Consider the following 17204-nt stretch of genomic DNA (forward strand, 5'->3'; position numbering starts at 1 on the left):
GGTTGTCTAAAGCTTGAAGGTTCCTTCTCCCGCTCTAAAATTCTAGACCTGGGTCATGAGGACAATGTAGCTCTCACTACTTGCTTCTGAATACAATTCCTCTGGCTCCCGGACTAGGCTCTCCCCGGGGCTGATTTCCAGAAAGGAAGAGATCCAAGATCACAGTCGAATTTGCTTCGCTTTCTTCCCTGAAAGCAGATGGTGATGGGGGTGGAGACGAGGGTGAGGAGGCCTCTTCTCCTTGTTGCTTCATGAGTTTCTGTGGGCGGACCCATGCCAAATATGTCTATGTTTCTTGGAATACCAGTTACACAGTACAGTTGCTCATCGCAGTTCTGGTAAGCCACCTTTCCCCCTCCCTAGGAATGAACTTTTGTAACCAAGCCATCCCTGCCAGCCTCCGGGGCACAAATGATTCACTGTGGCCCCCAGAGCAGCAAAACTCTGATAAGTCAGTGAACTAGGTTGTTTCCAGTGACTGATCACACTCCTGCCCCCGGCTCTCTGAGCTCTCTCATCTAGGCGGCTGCTGCTCACTCTTCCTATCTCACTTTTACTTTAATGTGGAAAGTTACGAGGGCACAGGTTCTCCCCTGAAAATAAAACAAAAAACAAAACTGCAGCGCGAGTAAGGCTTGCAGACTTCAATCCGACATCTGAAAGCAGCCAAATCTGAAGGTCTTCCTATTGCATCCCTCCTAGCCTTGATGTCTATAACCAGAGGTGTCCTCAGCTGTCCACTTCGTTAGGGTGTGCTCCTGGGGATTTTTTTAAAGGCATTGTTATTGTTATTGTTCAGCTGCATCTGACTCACTGTGACAACATTTGAGGTTTTCTTGGCGAAGATACTGCCGTAGTTTGTCATTTCCTTCTTCCACTCATTTTACAGATGAGGATACTGAGGCAAAAAGGGGGGAAGTGACTTGCCCAGAATCACAAAGCTAATAAGTGTCTTGAGGCCAAATTTAAATTCAGGTCTTCCTGACTCCAGACCTGGTACTGTGCCACCTAGCTGCCCATTTGTTGAATAATTAATCATGTTAAGATTTTTTATTAATAAAATTATAAAATGTATTAATAAAATTAATAAAATCAGATAAACGAAAATTTAAACTTAATAGCTTTAATTTAAGAAGTATATTAAAAATGAGATGTAAAAAAACAATTTTTTTTGGAAACATTAAAGCAGGAGCTCTTAACCTCTTTTTGTTTGGGCTGTCTGGGGAAGCCTTTGGGCCTCTTCTCAGAATTAGTACCTTCAAATGCATAAAATAAAATACACAGAATTACAAAGGAAATCTGTTATCACAGTATTTGTTAAAACACAAACAGAAGAGGGCAGCTAGATGGCTCAGTGAATGGAGAGTCAGACCTAGGTACTGGAGGTCCTGGGTTCAAATTTGGCCTCAGAGACTTCCTAGCTGTGTGACCCTGGGCAAGTCACTTAATTCGCATTGCCTAGCCCTTACCACTCTTCTGCCTTGTAATCAATACATAGTATTGATTCTAAGGTGGCAGGTAAGAGTTTAAAAAAACAAACAGAATCACAGTCTCCAGTTTCAGAATTCCTGCATTAGGAGGTACCTGGCATGCTATGGAACAAACACCCTATCTATAAAACGCCTATGTTCTATTTATTCATTCATTCATTTTACAGTTATTTATTAAATACGTTCTCTGTGCCAAGTACTCTATTAGAAAATGAAGATACAATGACAACAATAAGACAGTCTCTATCCTAAAGAAGCTTACCTCCCATAAAGGGAAACGTGCAGAAAATTAAATACAAAATACATACAAAGTTAAAAAAAAAAAAAAAAGATGAGAATCTAAGTAGTGCACGGAATAGATTGCTTACCTGGATTCAGAAAGCTTTATCTTCCTGAGTTCAAATCTGTGACCTCAGACATTTAGACACTAACTGTGTGATCTTGGGCAAATCATTTCACCCTGTTTGCTTCAGGTTCCTCATCTATAAAATAAGCTGGAGGCGGAAATGGTAAACCACTCTAGTATTTTGCTCCAAAACCCCAAAAAAACCAAATGGGGTTGTGTAGGGTTGGACATTACTGAAAAAGAAAAACGAAAAGAGAAAAAGTCATTTCTATGGGAAAGACACTCATGAGTACAAGTGGGCTGAAGAATCTCTTGTGGGTCCCACATAGGATGCAGTAGTTGAACTGAATTTTGAAAGAAATTAGAAATCAAATGAGGTAAGATGGAAGAGGAGGGAGTAAATTCTGGCTTGATGTTATCTATGGGAGATGAAGAGTAGGCCAATTTGAGTGGAAGTAAGAATGCATGAAGAGGAATAATGTGTCATAAACCTGGAAAGGCAGATTGGAGCTAGACTTTGAAAAACCTTAAACGCCAAGCAAAAGAGTCTGTATTTAATTGTAGAGTCAAGGGAGAGTTGCTGGAATTTATTGAGTTGGGCTATTATGTGATTGGACCTGTTGTCTCAGAAGATAAATTTGACAACTGTGGGGAGGATTAGTTGGAGTGGGGAAAGATTTGGGAGGGTAGACAAGACTTAGCAAGGGATTGGTTATGAGGAGAGAAGGAAAAGGAGAAATAGAGGCTATAACCAATTCCCAAAATGTCCCATCCTTCCTCCCTCTCTGCCTAAATTCTTAGGCACTCTTTAAAGTTGGAATCACATACTCCTTCTTTCAGGAAGCCTGCCTCATCCTCCTAACCCAATGACCTTATTCTGTCATATTGATTTTATGGTTATTTCAGTTGCCATCATCTTCCTTGGCTGCCTTCCTTGATTGTAGAGACCATGATTTATCTCATCTTTCTATCTCCTGCAAGTCCTTAGCCTAGATTCTGGGTGAAGAAGTCAAATAAGTATTTGTTGAGTTGTACTGTATTGTGTATGGTACTGAGGTCAGATTTTTGATAGGTCTTCAGTTTTTGAACCACTTTAAAGGAGTGAGTCTTACCTTTCTTCACCACTCAAAGTTTCATTGCCTTTGGTGATCTCCATCATGAGCCAACATGGAAATTCATCTAGTACAAGAATGGGGAGGGAGGAATTATCCATTATCCCCTATTCACTAGACCTGTGGCCTTTTGCAGTCTCCAAAGCATATCTGAAAGGACTAAGTGTGGAGGAGGAGAGATAAGGGCAGATTCCATTAAAACAGCAACATTTACTAAGTGCCCCCAGCCTGCTAATCATTATTAAAGAACTGAAGAAAAGGAGTGAAGTTCCCTTCAAGAATCATAGAGTTGTAAAAAATCTCAAGGTAGTCACCCAGACTCAGTTTGAATAGTCCTGGTAGAGTTATCTTTGAGGCCAATCATTGTAGAGTCCAAACTTCTGCCTAGGGAAAGTTCTGTTTGGAGATCAGGCAGGTGCTGAGAACTGTGAGGGGTAGGTTCATAGATTCATAGATGTCAAACTTGAAGGATCTTAGAAGTCATCAGGTCTAACAACCTCATTTTTCAGAGGAAGAAACTGAGGTCCAGAGGTTTTAAATGAATTATTCAACATCACAAAGCTAGGAAGCAAATGAGGCAGTGATCAAAGTTAGTTCTTTCAATTCTGACTCTAAGTTTAATATTCTATTTACAATATCATCCAGCTGCCCTGGGGCTCCTTGGCTTAAAGAACAGTCCAGTAGTGGTGCAGTGGGGTAAAGCCTGTCCTTCAAAGGGTCATGGGATTGAGGGTATATCCCATTTCTCCCAAGTACTGGTGAGGAATGGAATCAATTCCCTCCCCAACCAATCCTGTCCTCTTTCTCCTGTCCTCTTTCTCTCTCTCTCAAAGCCCAATTTTCTGTACCCTAGGTAAAAAAACCTTCCTTCTTCTACTGTCTGTTTAGTAGAGGTTCTTAACTAAGGGTTCTCTGAACTTGTTTTTTAAAATTATTAATTTTTTTGTCATTTGCATGTAAGAAAATTTTAAGTGCTCATTTAAAAACAAGTTTGAATTCTAAACTCTCTCCCTTCCTCCCCTCCCTTTTGGAGAAGGAAACTACTATGATATAGATTATACATCTACAGTCATGCAAAACATTTCTATATAAGCCATACTTGGTTTTTAAGAAAATGTTTTCTTAACTCTATTTTGACATAATTAACTTATTTTGTAATCCTAAGTGTTTTATTTTATGCATTTAAGAATATTGTTCTTTTAAGAGATCTATAGTTCACCCAGCAATCAAAAGGTTCCATGATTAAAAAAAAAATTTCCCAGTAACATGTGAATTTCTCTGAAAAAAATGTGAACCAAACTAAGAAACTGACAACTAATCAAAGAGTCAATATTAGTGACAGAACAAACAGAAAAGCCCACGGATCAATAAGTGGGAAGGGATAATTAGAGAAATTCAAATCAAAACAACTCTGAAGTACCACCTCACTACCTAACAGATTGGCCAATATGACAGTAAAGGAAAATAATAAATGTTGGAGGGTTTGTGACAAAATTGGGACACTAATGCATTGCTGGTGGAGTTATGAATTGATCCAACCATTCTGGAAGGCGATTTGGAATTATATTATTCTTTAGAAGAATGCATGTCTTTTGATCCAGCAATACCATTACTAGGTATGTACCCCAAAGAGATAATAAAAAAGGGTTGTACAAAAATATTCACAGTCATGCTCTTTGTGGTGGTAAAAATTTGGAAAATGAGAGAGTATCTCTCGATTGGGGAATGACTGAACAAATTTTGGCATATAATGGTGATGGAATACTATTGTGTTGTAAGGAATGATGAACTGCTTGATTTCTATATGAACTGGAAGAACCTCTATAAACTGATGCAGAACCAGGAGAACATTGTACGCAGAAAGTGAAACATTGTGGAATGATCCAATGTAATGGGCTTTGCTACTAGTAGCAATGTAATGATTCAGGATAATCCTGAGAGACATATGAGAAAGAACTATCCACACTGAGAGAAAGAACTGTGGGAGTAGAAATGCAGAAGAAAAACATATGCCATCACTTGTTTGTAAGGGTATATGATTTTGGGTTTGGGTTTTAAAAGACTATTGCAAAAATGAATAATATGGAAGTGATAACACTTGTATAACCCAGTGGAATTGCTTGTCATCTCTGGGACTGGGGAGGGAAGAGGGGAGGAAAAGAAAATGAATCATGTAAACATGGAAAAATATTTAAAAATAAAAAGTAGAGAAAAAATAAGTGAGAAGGGAAAGAAGTAAACATTCATATATGCTAAAAGCTTTAAAAAACACCCCAAATATTTTCTTATTTGATTCTCACAACAACTCTTCAAAGTAGATACTGTTATCATCCCACTTTACAGTTGAAGAAATTGAAGCAAACTGAGGTTAGCGACTTGCCCAGGGTCACACAGCTAGCAAATATCTGAGGTGGGATTTGAACTCGGGTCTTCCTGGTACTCTAGACACAGTTCTCTATTCATTGCACCTTAGCTGCCCCAGGACAAGGTAAATAAATGTCTTGTGAAAAAATTGACTAGCTAGGAAATTTCTTACCTTATTTCCTGAAAGAGGAAGAACCATGGCCAAGACATACCTGGGCAGCAGCATTGATAGAGTAGTTTATATTTACTCATTGCTTGAAATCTTATAAAGCACTTCCTTCTATCAGACTCCCTATAACTTCCAAATCATCTCTTCTAGTCTTTCCCCTAAAGGACCAAGCAGCAAATAATCTAATCCCTCTTCCAAATATTTGAAAACAAAGATCATAACTCCATTAAAACTTCCCTTACTGTGGAGTCCATGTTGCCAGAGATGTTCCACGGAAACTTAAGTGTTTATTAACCAGGTCTAGAGGGAGAAGGGTATCAAGATTGAGAGTTGAGGAGCCCGGGTTCTAGTCCCAGGCCTGTCACTACTAGTAATATGAACACTCTGGATCTCAGTTACCTCATCCTTAAAATGAGTGGTTAAATGGGGTTATTCCTCCCTCAACCCCTCCCAAGTCCCCTTTCCACTTCCAAGATTCAATGAGTGTAAGTAAGAATGCTAGAGTTCACTCAAGAAGAATTTTATAGACCATCGCCATGAAAATTAATGAACTTTCTCGACACAGAGCAAACAATGGATTTTTTATTCCTTTTCATAACCCCTAATGGAACTTTGTGTTCTTTGAAAAACAGGCCATAAGTTCTCTAATCCATCTGCTTTTTTACTGAGGTTTGCCACCCATCTATCCAAATTGTAGCTGTGTTCATTGTCAGTGGAGTCACTAGACTATAGGCACGCTTCCCCTTACTTGTCTAGAATATGATGACAGATAAAAGATGAAGAGTGGTGGTTAGGCATTTATTCCCCGCTTTGTAGGGTGGTCATTGGTCAGAGCAACTCTTGTTTAATTGTGAGATCAACTCAGAGGGGCTTCAGTTTCATATGACTGGAAAAAAACAGAACAGAACTCAGAGTTTAACTATGTCAAAATTTGTGACCTTAGATAAATCACTTCTCTTTGAACCTCAGTTTCTTTATCTATAAGAGTGCTGACCTGAAGTTATCTTTTTGAGATCAAATCTAGACTCAGACACTTACTAGTTATCTGAACCTGGACAAGTCACTTAACCCAGTTTGCCTTAGCTCCTCATCTGTAAAATGAACTGGAGAAGGAAATGGCAAGCCATTCCAGTATCTTTGCCAAGAAAATCCCAAATGAGGTTACAAAGAGCTGGACATGACAAATGACAATAACAAGAACAAAATGAGGAAATAGAACTAGAATTGGATGTCAGTCCCAACTCTGTTCTCGACTTTGTGATCTCTGCTTCAGTTTCCCTAGTTACAAAATAGAGATCAAATAATATCATCCCTACTCTGTCATAAGATGTAAGTTTAATTAACTTGTCTAAGTATAAATTATAGGAGGTTTTCAGAAGAGAATCATAAGGTTTTTGAGCTGAAAGAGATCATGAAGTCAAGGTGTCCTAAACCTTCATCTTATTTTTAAATGCATTTTCTTTTCTTTTATATATTTTAAAATATTTTGCTTCTCCCCAATTACATGTAAAAACAGTTTTTAACACTTATTTCTTTTTAATTTTGAGTCCTGAATTCTTTCCTTCCTTCCTCTCTTTCCCCTACTGAGACTGTCGACACTCCGATAATAGATTTTACATGTGAAATTGTATGAAATATTTTTCCATATTAATCCTTTAGTGGACAAAAACTCAGAAAAAAATGAAGAAAAAGTGAGATATAGCATGCTTTTTGTCTGGATTCAGGCTCTCCATCAGTTGTGGTGTTTTTTGTCATGAATCCTTTGGGATTATCTCGGATCATTGTATTGATGAGGATAAAGAAATTATTGACTGTTGTTCATTATACAATATTACTCTTACTATGTACAATGTTTTCCTGGTTCTGTTTATTTCACTGTATCAGTTTGTATAAGTCTTTCCAGGTTTTTCCAAACACTTCTTGCTCTTCATTTCTTAGTACACAATAGTATTACATTACAATCACATTCCACAACTTACTCAGTCATTCCTTAATTGATGGGTTTCCCCTCACTTTCCACTTCTTTGCTAGCACAGAAAAAGAGCTGATATAAATATTTTTGTGCGCGTAGGATTTTTTGTTGTTGTTTATGTCTTTGGATTACAGACCTACTAATGGTATTGCTGGGTCAAAGGATATGTATAGAAAAACCTTCATTTTATAGAGGAAGAAACTGAAGTCCCTAGAGGGGACCTGACAGTAAAAATAATATTCCAAAGATAATAAAGGAGATATCACAGAACAAGAAGGGTAGAGACAATGAATGATTTGTAGAAAGACTTCTCTTTTAGCAGAAATCCTAACCATTCACCAAGTTTACTTAAGAAGGATATAGGGAGGTTAGGTCATATGGAAGAAAGACCACTGGATTGGGGCATCATTTGACTGGGTTCAAGTTCTGGTTCTGTCACTTGACTAGCAATGTAGAAGAAGTCACTTTATCACTCAGGGCCCAAGTTTCCATATCTGTAAAATAAGGGAGAGAGGGTAGACTAGTGCATTCTCATTTTTGACATCCTATATTCTAAGAGCAGATTGAAAGTCCCACCATTTCACTTGAAGAAAAGGATACCGAAGCCTAGAGATCTTAATTGAGTAACTTTACTCAAAGTCTCCCAAGTAGTAGGAGGCAGAGCTTGGATTCAAAGTCAAGTTCTCAGACTCATAATCCTTTGTCCTTTTCACTGCGTCCATTACCTCTATTATCTCCCCATTCCAGCATTCTCATTCTATGTTTTAAGGTCCTTTCCAGAACAAGCAATGTTTTTAATTCCATTCAGCAAGTATGTATTTTTCTTTAAAGTTATTATTTTTTATTTTTATATTATAAACATTTCTTCACTCTCTCTCCACTCCCTCTTGGGTAGAACCATCTTTTATAAAAAGAATATTTTAAAAGAGGAAGAAAGAAAAAGAGTTTCCACATAACTAGCCAATATATTAGAAGTTTGACTGTTTCACTCCATGCTTCCCCTCTAACCCTGACTCCTACTTCTGCAAATATTGAGAGGAGGATGTTTTCTTCTCTCTCTTCTTTGGGGCCAAACTGGGTCATTATAATTTTATAACATTCAGTGTTGATCATTTTGTGGTTGTTTTCATTTATATAGATATAGTCATCATACATATTATTTTCCTGCCTCTGCTTTCTTCACTTTCCATCAGGCTTTATGTATTTCTCTTTATTCATCATATTCATTGGTTTTGACTTTTTTTCTAAACCTTTACTTGCCATCTTAAAATCAATACAGAATATTGGTTCCAAGACAGAAGAGCAATAAGAGTTAGAACATCTACAAGGCCAGTTTCACAAGAGTAGAATGAATGCTAGAGAGTGATATGAAATTAGCCTGGGAGGGGAAGTTGGAGCCCAATGACTTTGGAATCAGAGGTCCTGGATGCAGATCCCAGCTTTGAAATCTAATTACCCATATAACTTTAAGCACGGGTTCAAATTGTCATATTTGCAAAAATGACTTCCATATCTCTCTTTTCCACCCATCCTATTTATTTCTCTTTTTGTCTTTCTCTCTACCTCTCTACCAATCTATATTTTTCTCTCTCTCTCTTCATCCCTAGTCTTAAATTAACAACTGCTTAGGTCATATAATTGTCTCAAATTTAACATGGCCAATTCAAAATTCATTATCTTTCTCTCTCTTTTTTAAACCTTACCTTCCATCTTAAAATCAATACATAGTATTGGTTCCAAGGCAGAAGAGTGGTAAGGGCTAGGCAATGGGGGTTAAGTGACTTGCCCAGGGTCACATAGCTTGGAAGTGTCTGAGGCCAAATTTGAACCCAGGACCTCCTGTCTCTAGGTATGTCTCTAAATCTACTGAGCCACCTAGCTGCCCCCAGAATTCATTATCTTTCACCAAAATCACATCTGTCTGCCAAACTTTCCTCTTTTTGTCAAGGGCATCACCATCCTCTTAGGTACTCAGGCCTGTAATTTAAGTCATACTCAATTCCAGGGGCACTGAAGTGGCACAATGGATGAAGTCCTGGGCCTGCAGGCAGGAAGACCTGAGTTCAAATTCTACCCCAAGATACTTAGTATCTTAGACCCTGGGCTAATCACTGAACCTCTGCCTGCCTCAGTTTCCTTGACTTTAAAATGGGGATAATAATAACACCTATATCACAGGGTTATTTTGAAGATCAAATGAGATAATATATGTAAAGTGCTTAGAACAGCACCTGGCTCATAGGCTCTTATTAAATAAATTAAAAGGTCCTGACCTTTCTTACTTTGTGTATCCAATCACTTACTACTACCTCCACAACATTTCTTGTTTCTGTTATCATCTCTCATGTAGCTGCCAACCTAATTCAAGGCTTCATCCCCTCCCATCTGGAATGCTGCCAGTGCCTTCTGATTGAGCTCCCTGATTCATGTTTCTCTCCTATCTAAGGCAGACTCCACATGATTGCCAAAATGGTAGTCCCAAGACAGGTCTGATTCCCCCGTTCATTAAGCTCCAGTGGCTCCCTCTCTCTTCTGGGATCAAATACAGACTTTCCTGTTTAGACATTTAAAGCCTTTCCTAACCCCACTTCAACCTGCCCTTTTGAGCTTATTTATATATTACTTCCCTTTATGTACACTAGAGATTCGCCAGCTGACCCCTTCTGCCATTCCTCACACATGACATTCAGTTTTCCTTCTGTGCCTCCATATGGGCTGCTGGTTCCCATGCCTGGAAATGCCTTCCTTTCCCATCATTGCCTTTTAGAATCCCCAGAGGCCTCAAAGTACGGCTGAAATTCTATCAAGTTTCCTGCTTCCCTCCAACTTCCAGGGCTTCTCCCTTTCCACAGCGCTTTCTAGCGTTACTTTGCATTTATTTTGCTCTGTTGATGATTCAGAGCATGGTACTTTCCTGGACAATCTGCATATTAAATCGAATGTTGTTTGATCTTGACAGATGCAGATCTGCTAGTTACGTAAAGGAGCATCCCATGGGACAGCCTCTTCCTGCTCCGGTGTGTGCCTGGTGGTGGTGTCTTTTCCTGTGGTGGGCAAGATGTCCCAGTAAGTGGCTAAAGTTCCTTAGTCCAAGTCAGTATGTCTTCACCAGAACTGGAAGTGACTTTAGAGATAATTTTCTTAAACTCTTGTTTGCAAATTAGGAAACTGAAGCTCCTACAATAATGGATCTAGAGCTGGAAGAGATTTTGCAGCCACATAGCCCAACTCCCTCATTTTTACTGATGAGGAAACTGAGACTCCAAATTGGTTAAGTGACTTGTCCAAAGTCTCACAGGGAATGAGTATCCAAGGCAGGATCAGACTCTGGTGTTGCTTACTCTTAAGTTGAGTGCTCAATCCCTTACACTACCTAACTGCCTCTGGGGACCACAGAAAAAAAGAATATCCTGCAGGGGTTCAGTGGGGCTGCCCCAAGTAGTGAGGCAATTTAGGTGCCCACCTGTATGAAGCACCCTGGTAGGTGCTTCAATATAATTGTTCCATAGTCAGTGAAGTTTGGATCTATGTTAAGAGACTCCCCCTTTCTCACCCCACCCCAAATTTTTGTTTCACAAAATCAGAGAATTTGAGAGTTTTAAGGGACCTGAGTGGTCATCTAGTCCAACCCATACTTGGAAGCAGGGGTTCACAACATTTTTGTATGTGTTATATATAGACTTCTTTGTCAGAATAGTAAAGCCTATGGACCTCTGATAAGAATAATGTTTTTATTTTTAAAAATAAGCTTTTATTATAGACATATACACATATATATGCATATATATATTTGTGTGTGTATATATATATATATATCTTCCCATAATTCCTCAATTATCTCTCCATCTCCCTTTCCAGAGAGTTATTCCAAATAACAAATACTTTTTAAAGACACACAAAAAGGGAAAAATTAAAAAAGGAAAAATTAGCATAACAGAGAAATACATTACAAAGAGTCTGAAAATATGTGCAATATGTAACACTTGTGAATCTCTGTAAAGAATTGGTCTTCTCATATCTCTTCTTTGGATGCTTGTTCTTTGTAATTTTACATTCACTTTTAATTTTTTTGTGTTCTTTTCATTTATATTATTGTAGTCATTGTATGCATTGTTTTCTTGGCTCTGCTTACTTCAGTCTGCAGCTGTTCATGTAGATCTTCCATGCTACTTTGTATTCATCATATTCTTTATAGTTACTTTCCAAATTCCACTCATGAACCACAATTTGTTTGCCATTCCCCAATTTATAGGCATCTATTCTATTTCAAATTCTTTGCTACCACAAGAAGACCTTCTATAAGTATTTTAGGACCAGTGGATACTTCCTTCTTATCAGAGGCTTCTTTAGGGTATAATAATGTCTAATAATGAAATCTCTGGTTCAAGGGATATGGACATTTTAGTAACTTTTTTTGGATAACTCCAAGTTGCTTTTGAAAACTATATTGATTGAAAGCTCCACCAATGATGCAATAGTGTGCCTATCTTCCCACAACCCTTCCCACATTATCTATTCTCATCTTTTGTCATCTTTGCCAGTTTGCAGGGTATGAGGTGAAACCTCAGGATATTTTTGATTCCCATTGCTCTTATTAATATTATTATTGCCCAAACGTATGTGTCCCTACTGGTGGCAATTCCAGAGATGAGAGCAAATCCCCTTCATTCAGCTACATGCAGGAAATTCATTCAACAACATCCAACATTCAGCCTTTATTAAGCAATTGCTATGTGTTAAGATCCCTGAAGGCCCCTGCCCTATTAGTGATTTGGATCATTCTTTCATGTAGTTTTTAAAGTTTGTACTTCTTCTTTTGAGAACTATTTGTTTATATCATTTGACTATTTATCTATTGGAGAATGGATTTAAGTCTTATGCAGAGTGTTCCAAAAGTCTTAGTACAGTTTTAAGCTAATGTTTAAAGCTTTTTGGACACTCTTTATAAATCTGTTAACTATATCATACTTAATGGATACCAAACCAGTAACAGAGAAACTTGATACAAAGAGGTTTTTTTCCCTTCTGTATGTCCCATCTTATCCCAAGTGCATTTATTTTGTTTGTTCAGGAGCTTTTCAGTTTCATGTAATCTATTACCTGTTTTTTTCTGTACATTCATTCATTTCAGTACATTCATTTATCTGCTCTTTCTCTAATTTATTGATGTAAGCATTTGGAGATATAAAATTTCCCTTAATTATTGCTTTGTCTGTATCCCATAAATTTTGGTACATTGTCTCATTGTTGTCATTCTCTTCAATGAAATTACTGAGAGGGCTACCCATTCCACATTGGGACAGACCGAATTGTCTCTATTCCTTGTTCAGAAAATTGTTTTTAGATGCATAGAATAATATATAAGATTACAAAGGAGACTGATTACAGCAAGTTCCTTATTAGTATAGACCAATTACAACTAGCTCCCTTTTAGGACAAATGATGTGTCCCACTGTATATTTCCATTACATATAAAATTATAGTTATCAAAATATATTTTTAAAAACAAGTTCACAGACCCCATGTTTAGAACCTCTAAGGAATAACCATTATAAGATGCCTGATGATTGGCCATCATCCAGCCACTGTTTAAAGATCTCCAATGTGAGGGAGCCTTTCACCTTTCTGGGCTGCCCATTCCTACTTCTAAATTTATTGATCTCACCATTGATTTTCAAGATTTCCAATTTGGCACTCAATTGGGGGTTTTAAAATTTGTTCTTTTTCTAACATTTCTAGGTGTATACCCATTTCATTAATCTGTTCTTTCTCCAATTTATTGATGTGAGAATTTAGAGATATAACATTTCCCCTAATTACTGCTTTGTTGGTATTCCATAAATTTTGGCATTGTTGTCATTCTCTTCAATGTTGTCTCATTGCTGTCATTCTCTTCAATGAACTTACTGAATAGGCTGCCTATTCTTCTTTGGGACAGATCTAAATTGTTAGAAATTTTTGTTCCTAATATCAAGTCTCAATTTGTTGATTTCTACTCATGGGTTCTGGTTTAACAGAACTAATTGGATTCCTCATTTTGAAGTAGCATGGTATAGTTGGGAAAAACTCCTAACTTGCAGACTGGAGCTCCCTGGGATCTTATCCTGGTTCCAATACTTATAGTCATTTTATCTTGGGCAAGTCTCTGAGTCTCAGTTTCTCATCTGCAAAATGAAGAGGGTAATTTTTGCTTTTTACTTTTTTTTTTTTTTTGAAAAAAATTTTGCTTTTTACTTAGGTCAGTTCTGAAAGAAGCATTTTATAAACCTAACATTTACATGCATGAAAGTTGTTATTGTTCATGAACTTCTTTCAAGAAGACCCATATTTGATAGTCCAAGTCACTTTCTTTTATTTTAATTGGTTTTGCAGTCCAATTTCTTTCAGTAAGTGTTCTTTAGCATCCTTGCTGATGAGTTCCGAAAGAGAGTTGGCCAACTCCCTGGGATATTTATCAATCCCAAAGTTATGACTTAAGAGTTTAAAAGATGGGAGCATCAAACACCAGAACCAGGGTATATATTGTATTTTTAGTGTGGGAGGCAGTGTAATCTGGTAGAAACAGAGGCAAGAAGGCCTGAGTTCTAACTCCCTCTCTTTCACCAACTGGTTGTATTGCCGGTTGAGCAAGTTGAGCATGTCTCTTCCTCTCTTCAAACTTCCATTTTCTTACCTGTGAAATGAGTGGGTTGGATTAGATCAGCTCTTATTATTTTTTTTAAATCATGGATCCCATTGGCAGTCTGGAGAAACCTATGGACCTTTTTTCTAAAAGAATGTTTCTATGATGCATAAAGTAAAATGTGTTATATTATAAAGGAAACCAATTATACTGAAATATGGTTATCAAAATCTTTTTTTAAAAGATAGTCCAGAGGTGGCAGCTGGGTGACTCAGTGGACTGGGAGCCAGGTCCCTGAGATGGGAAGTCCTGGATTCAAATCTGGCCTCAGACACTTCCTAGCTGTGTGGCCTGGGGCAAGTCACTTAACCCCCATTGCCTAGCCTTTGCCACTCTTCTGCCTTGGAACCAGTACACAGTATTGAGTCTAAGATGGAAGGTAAGGGTTTAAAAAAATAGTCCAGAAACTTCAGATTAAGAACCCCTAGCTAGATCATGTTGACTTTGCCTTTTCACTTAACATTCTATGTTCATTTCCCATTAAATCCTATTTGCCTAAAACCTAATTTCTTGTCAATCTAGCTTAACTTTCCCCTCAGGCCCAGTGGATCTCTACTAATTTGCATAGATGTCATAAGGGATCTAAAAATGGATTCATTGAGGTTTTTTTTAACTGTGTTTTTTTGATGTACGACTTTGTTTGATTTAAAAGAAAATTGAAAGACTGACCAGAATTTCCTAAATTAGAAGAACTGCATCTTCACACGCAATAGGAAGAACACTGGATTGGCAGTCAAGAGACATTCTTTTCCTAGCTCTGGGTTTTACTGGGTTTTCATGGGTGAGTTATTTCCCCTTTCTCACCCTCAGTTTCTCCACTTATAAAATGAGAAAATTAGAATGAGTGGCTTCTAAGGTCTCTTCCAGTTCCAACATTTTCTCTTTCAGATTCCAAATCCCATTCTAGCTCTTCATACTGTTTTTGAAGTTCCCTTCTAATTCTATCATTTTCTATCCTGTAGTCTAAGGATAATTATAGATGTTACATCTTGTATTCTAGGTTCTAAGTACCTTTTTTCAATGACATTTGCTCTAGAAGACAAACATTCTATTTGGATAAATCCCTGGCAGATCCCAAAAGGCATGTCTTCCCTTTGATAAGGTCTCTCAGTTAATAGAGATTTTTCTTATTCTTCCTAGCATGGGCAGAATTCTTGAATTCAAGTGTCAACTGCTACTCTGACTATGATAAAGTCTTTGGCTGTGAATGGAAGACAAACAGACCAACCAACTGCAGTTCTGAATTCCAGCTGTATTATAATCAGACTAATTCTCAACTGTAAGTGAAACAAGTCCTAGGAGAAGTTGCTCAAGTGTGTGTTTCCCTAGAGGTGGCAAAAATCCCCTTTGCTCAGCTGTGTGTGGACAGTTCTTTCACCAACATTCACCATTCATTAAGCAACTGCTATGTGTGAAACCCTTTGCTAGGAACTAAGGGAGATACCACTTAAATAAACCAAGACCCCAACTATAGTCTGGTGGGGACTGGGGGAGGGGTATGATAGGACAAATATATGGATAAAGGGAATAGTGATTAAATAAGACAATGGCATGATATCCCCAGATAAGAGTAATGCTTTCCCTCATCCCTGGAGGTGGTGTGGTACAGTGGATAAATCACTGGCTCTGGAATCAGTGGACTTAGGTTCAAATCCCACCTCTATTAGCCCCTAAGTGACTTTGACCAAGTCACTTCTCCAGACCTCAGTTTCCTAATTTGGAGTGAAGAAACTATGTCTGTTTTTTTTTTAAACCATTAACTTCTGTGTATTGGCTCCTTGGTGGAAGAGTGGTAAGGGTGGGCAATGGGGTCAAGTGACTTGCTGGGAAGTATCTGAGGTCAGATTTGAACCTAGGATCTCCCATCTCTAGGCCTGGCTCTCAATCCACTGAGCTACCCAGCTGCCCATCTGTCCTCTGTTTTTCTATGACTTCAGAACTAAGAATGATTTTTATAGTTCAGAAATACAGTTTTACTGTATTTTGAAATGTAAAGACCATTTTTCGATAGGAGCATATAAAAACAAGCAAGGGACAAGATTTGGCTGGCTGACTGTAGTTTACCTATGATCCCTGTGGACCAAATCTATGAAATGAGAAGGTTAGACTAGATGGTTGGTAAAGACCCTTTCATCTCTAGATCTATGACTCAATAGTAATCATAGCAGACTTTAAAATTCACTAAGCACGGCACTATACTTTATTCATGCCATTCCTCCACTTCTCTAGGAGCTCTAGTTTACACAAAGCACGTTCTCACCTTGCTTCAGGCCCCCTCTCCCCTACTTTGCATTATGCAGAATGATGAGCTCTGAATGTTTTACCTTGTGTTTTCCCTGACTTTGGATGTTCAATCCTGGATTATTCCCACCATGTGGAATCTGTGCAGGCCAGCAGAGTCCCCCTAGACGAGAGGAGGAAGAGGCAGACAGAATAACCTCAAAACAGCTGCTGACCCTTGGTCAGATGACTAGCAGAGAGAAAATGAGAGATACACGGACTCTCAGAGCTGCCCGGGGCCTCAAACATCACCTAGTCGATGCATGCCTGAACAAGAATTCTTTTTACAGAAGAGCCTTTGAGACAACTCATTTTATTTTTGAACAGTGATAGATAATCAGATAGATTGACAAAGAGAAAAAGAGGGAGCAGGGAGGGAGGGGAAGAGACAGATACAGAGACAGAGAGAAGAAGTGGGGGTGAGAGATTGAGAGGAAGGAAGAGAGGGAGGGAGGAAGAGAGAGATTAAGAGAGAGAGAAGAGAGGAGAGAGAGAGATAATGATGATGATGATGAGCTCTGAATGTTTTACCTTATGTTTTCCCTGGCTTTGGATGTTCAGTCCTGGGTTATTCCCACCATGTGGAATCTGTGCAAGCCAGCAGAGTCCCTCTGGATGAGGGGAGGAAGCAGCATACAGCATAACCTCAAAACAGCTGCTGACTCTCAGTCAGATGGTTAGCAGAGAGAAAATGAGGGGGGGGGCTAGAGAGAGAGAAGAGAAGAGAAGAGAAGAGAAGAGAAGAGAAGAGAAGAGAAGAGAAGAGAAGAGAAGAGAAGAGAAGAGAGG

General features: G+C 38.4%; 1 protein-coding gene across 1 annotated transcript in view; it reads left to right on the forward strand.

The window, feature by feature from the left end:
• Nucleotides 1-10446: 10446 nt before the first annotated feature.
• Nucleotides 10447-17204, forward strand: part of IL4R (interleukin 4 receptor) — a 30292-nt gene continuing 23534 nt past the window's right edge. Inside the window, exons 1-2 of the mRNA XM_044657056.1 lie at nucleotides 10447-10519; nucleotides 15276-15414. Of these exons, the coding sequence (XP_044512991.1) occupies nucleotides 10447-10519; nucleotides 15276-15414 (212 nt within the window). The remainder of the gene's footprint in view (nucleotides 10520-15275; nucleotides 15415-17204) is intronic.

This window comes from Gracilinanus agilis, chromosome 1, assembly GCF_016433145.1.
Source record: "Gracilinanus agilis isolate LMUSP501 chromosome 1, AgileGrace, whole genome shotgun sequence".
In the NCBI taxonomy this organism is placed as follows: domain Eukaryota; kingdom Metazoa; phylum Chordata; class Mammalia; order Didelphimorphia; family Didelphidae; genus Gracilinanus; species Gracilinanus agilis.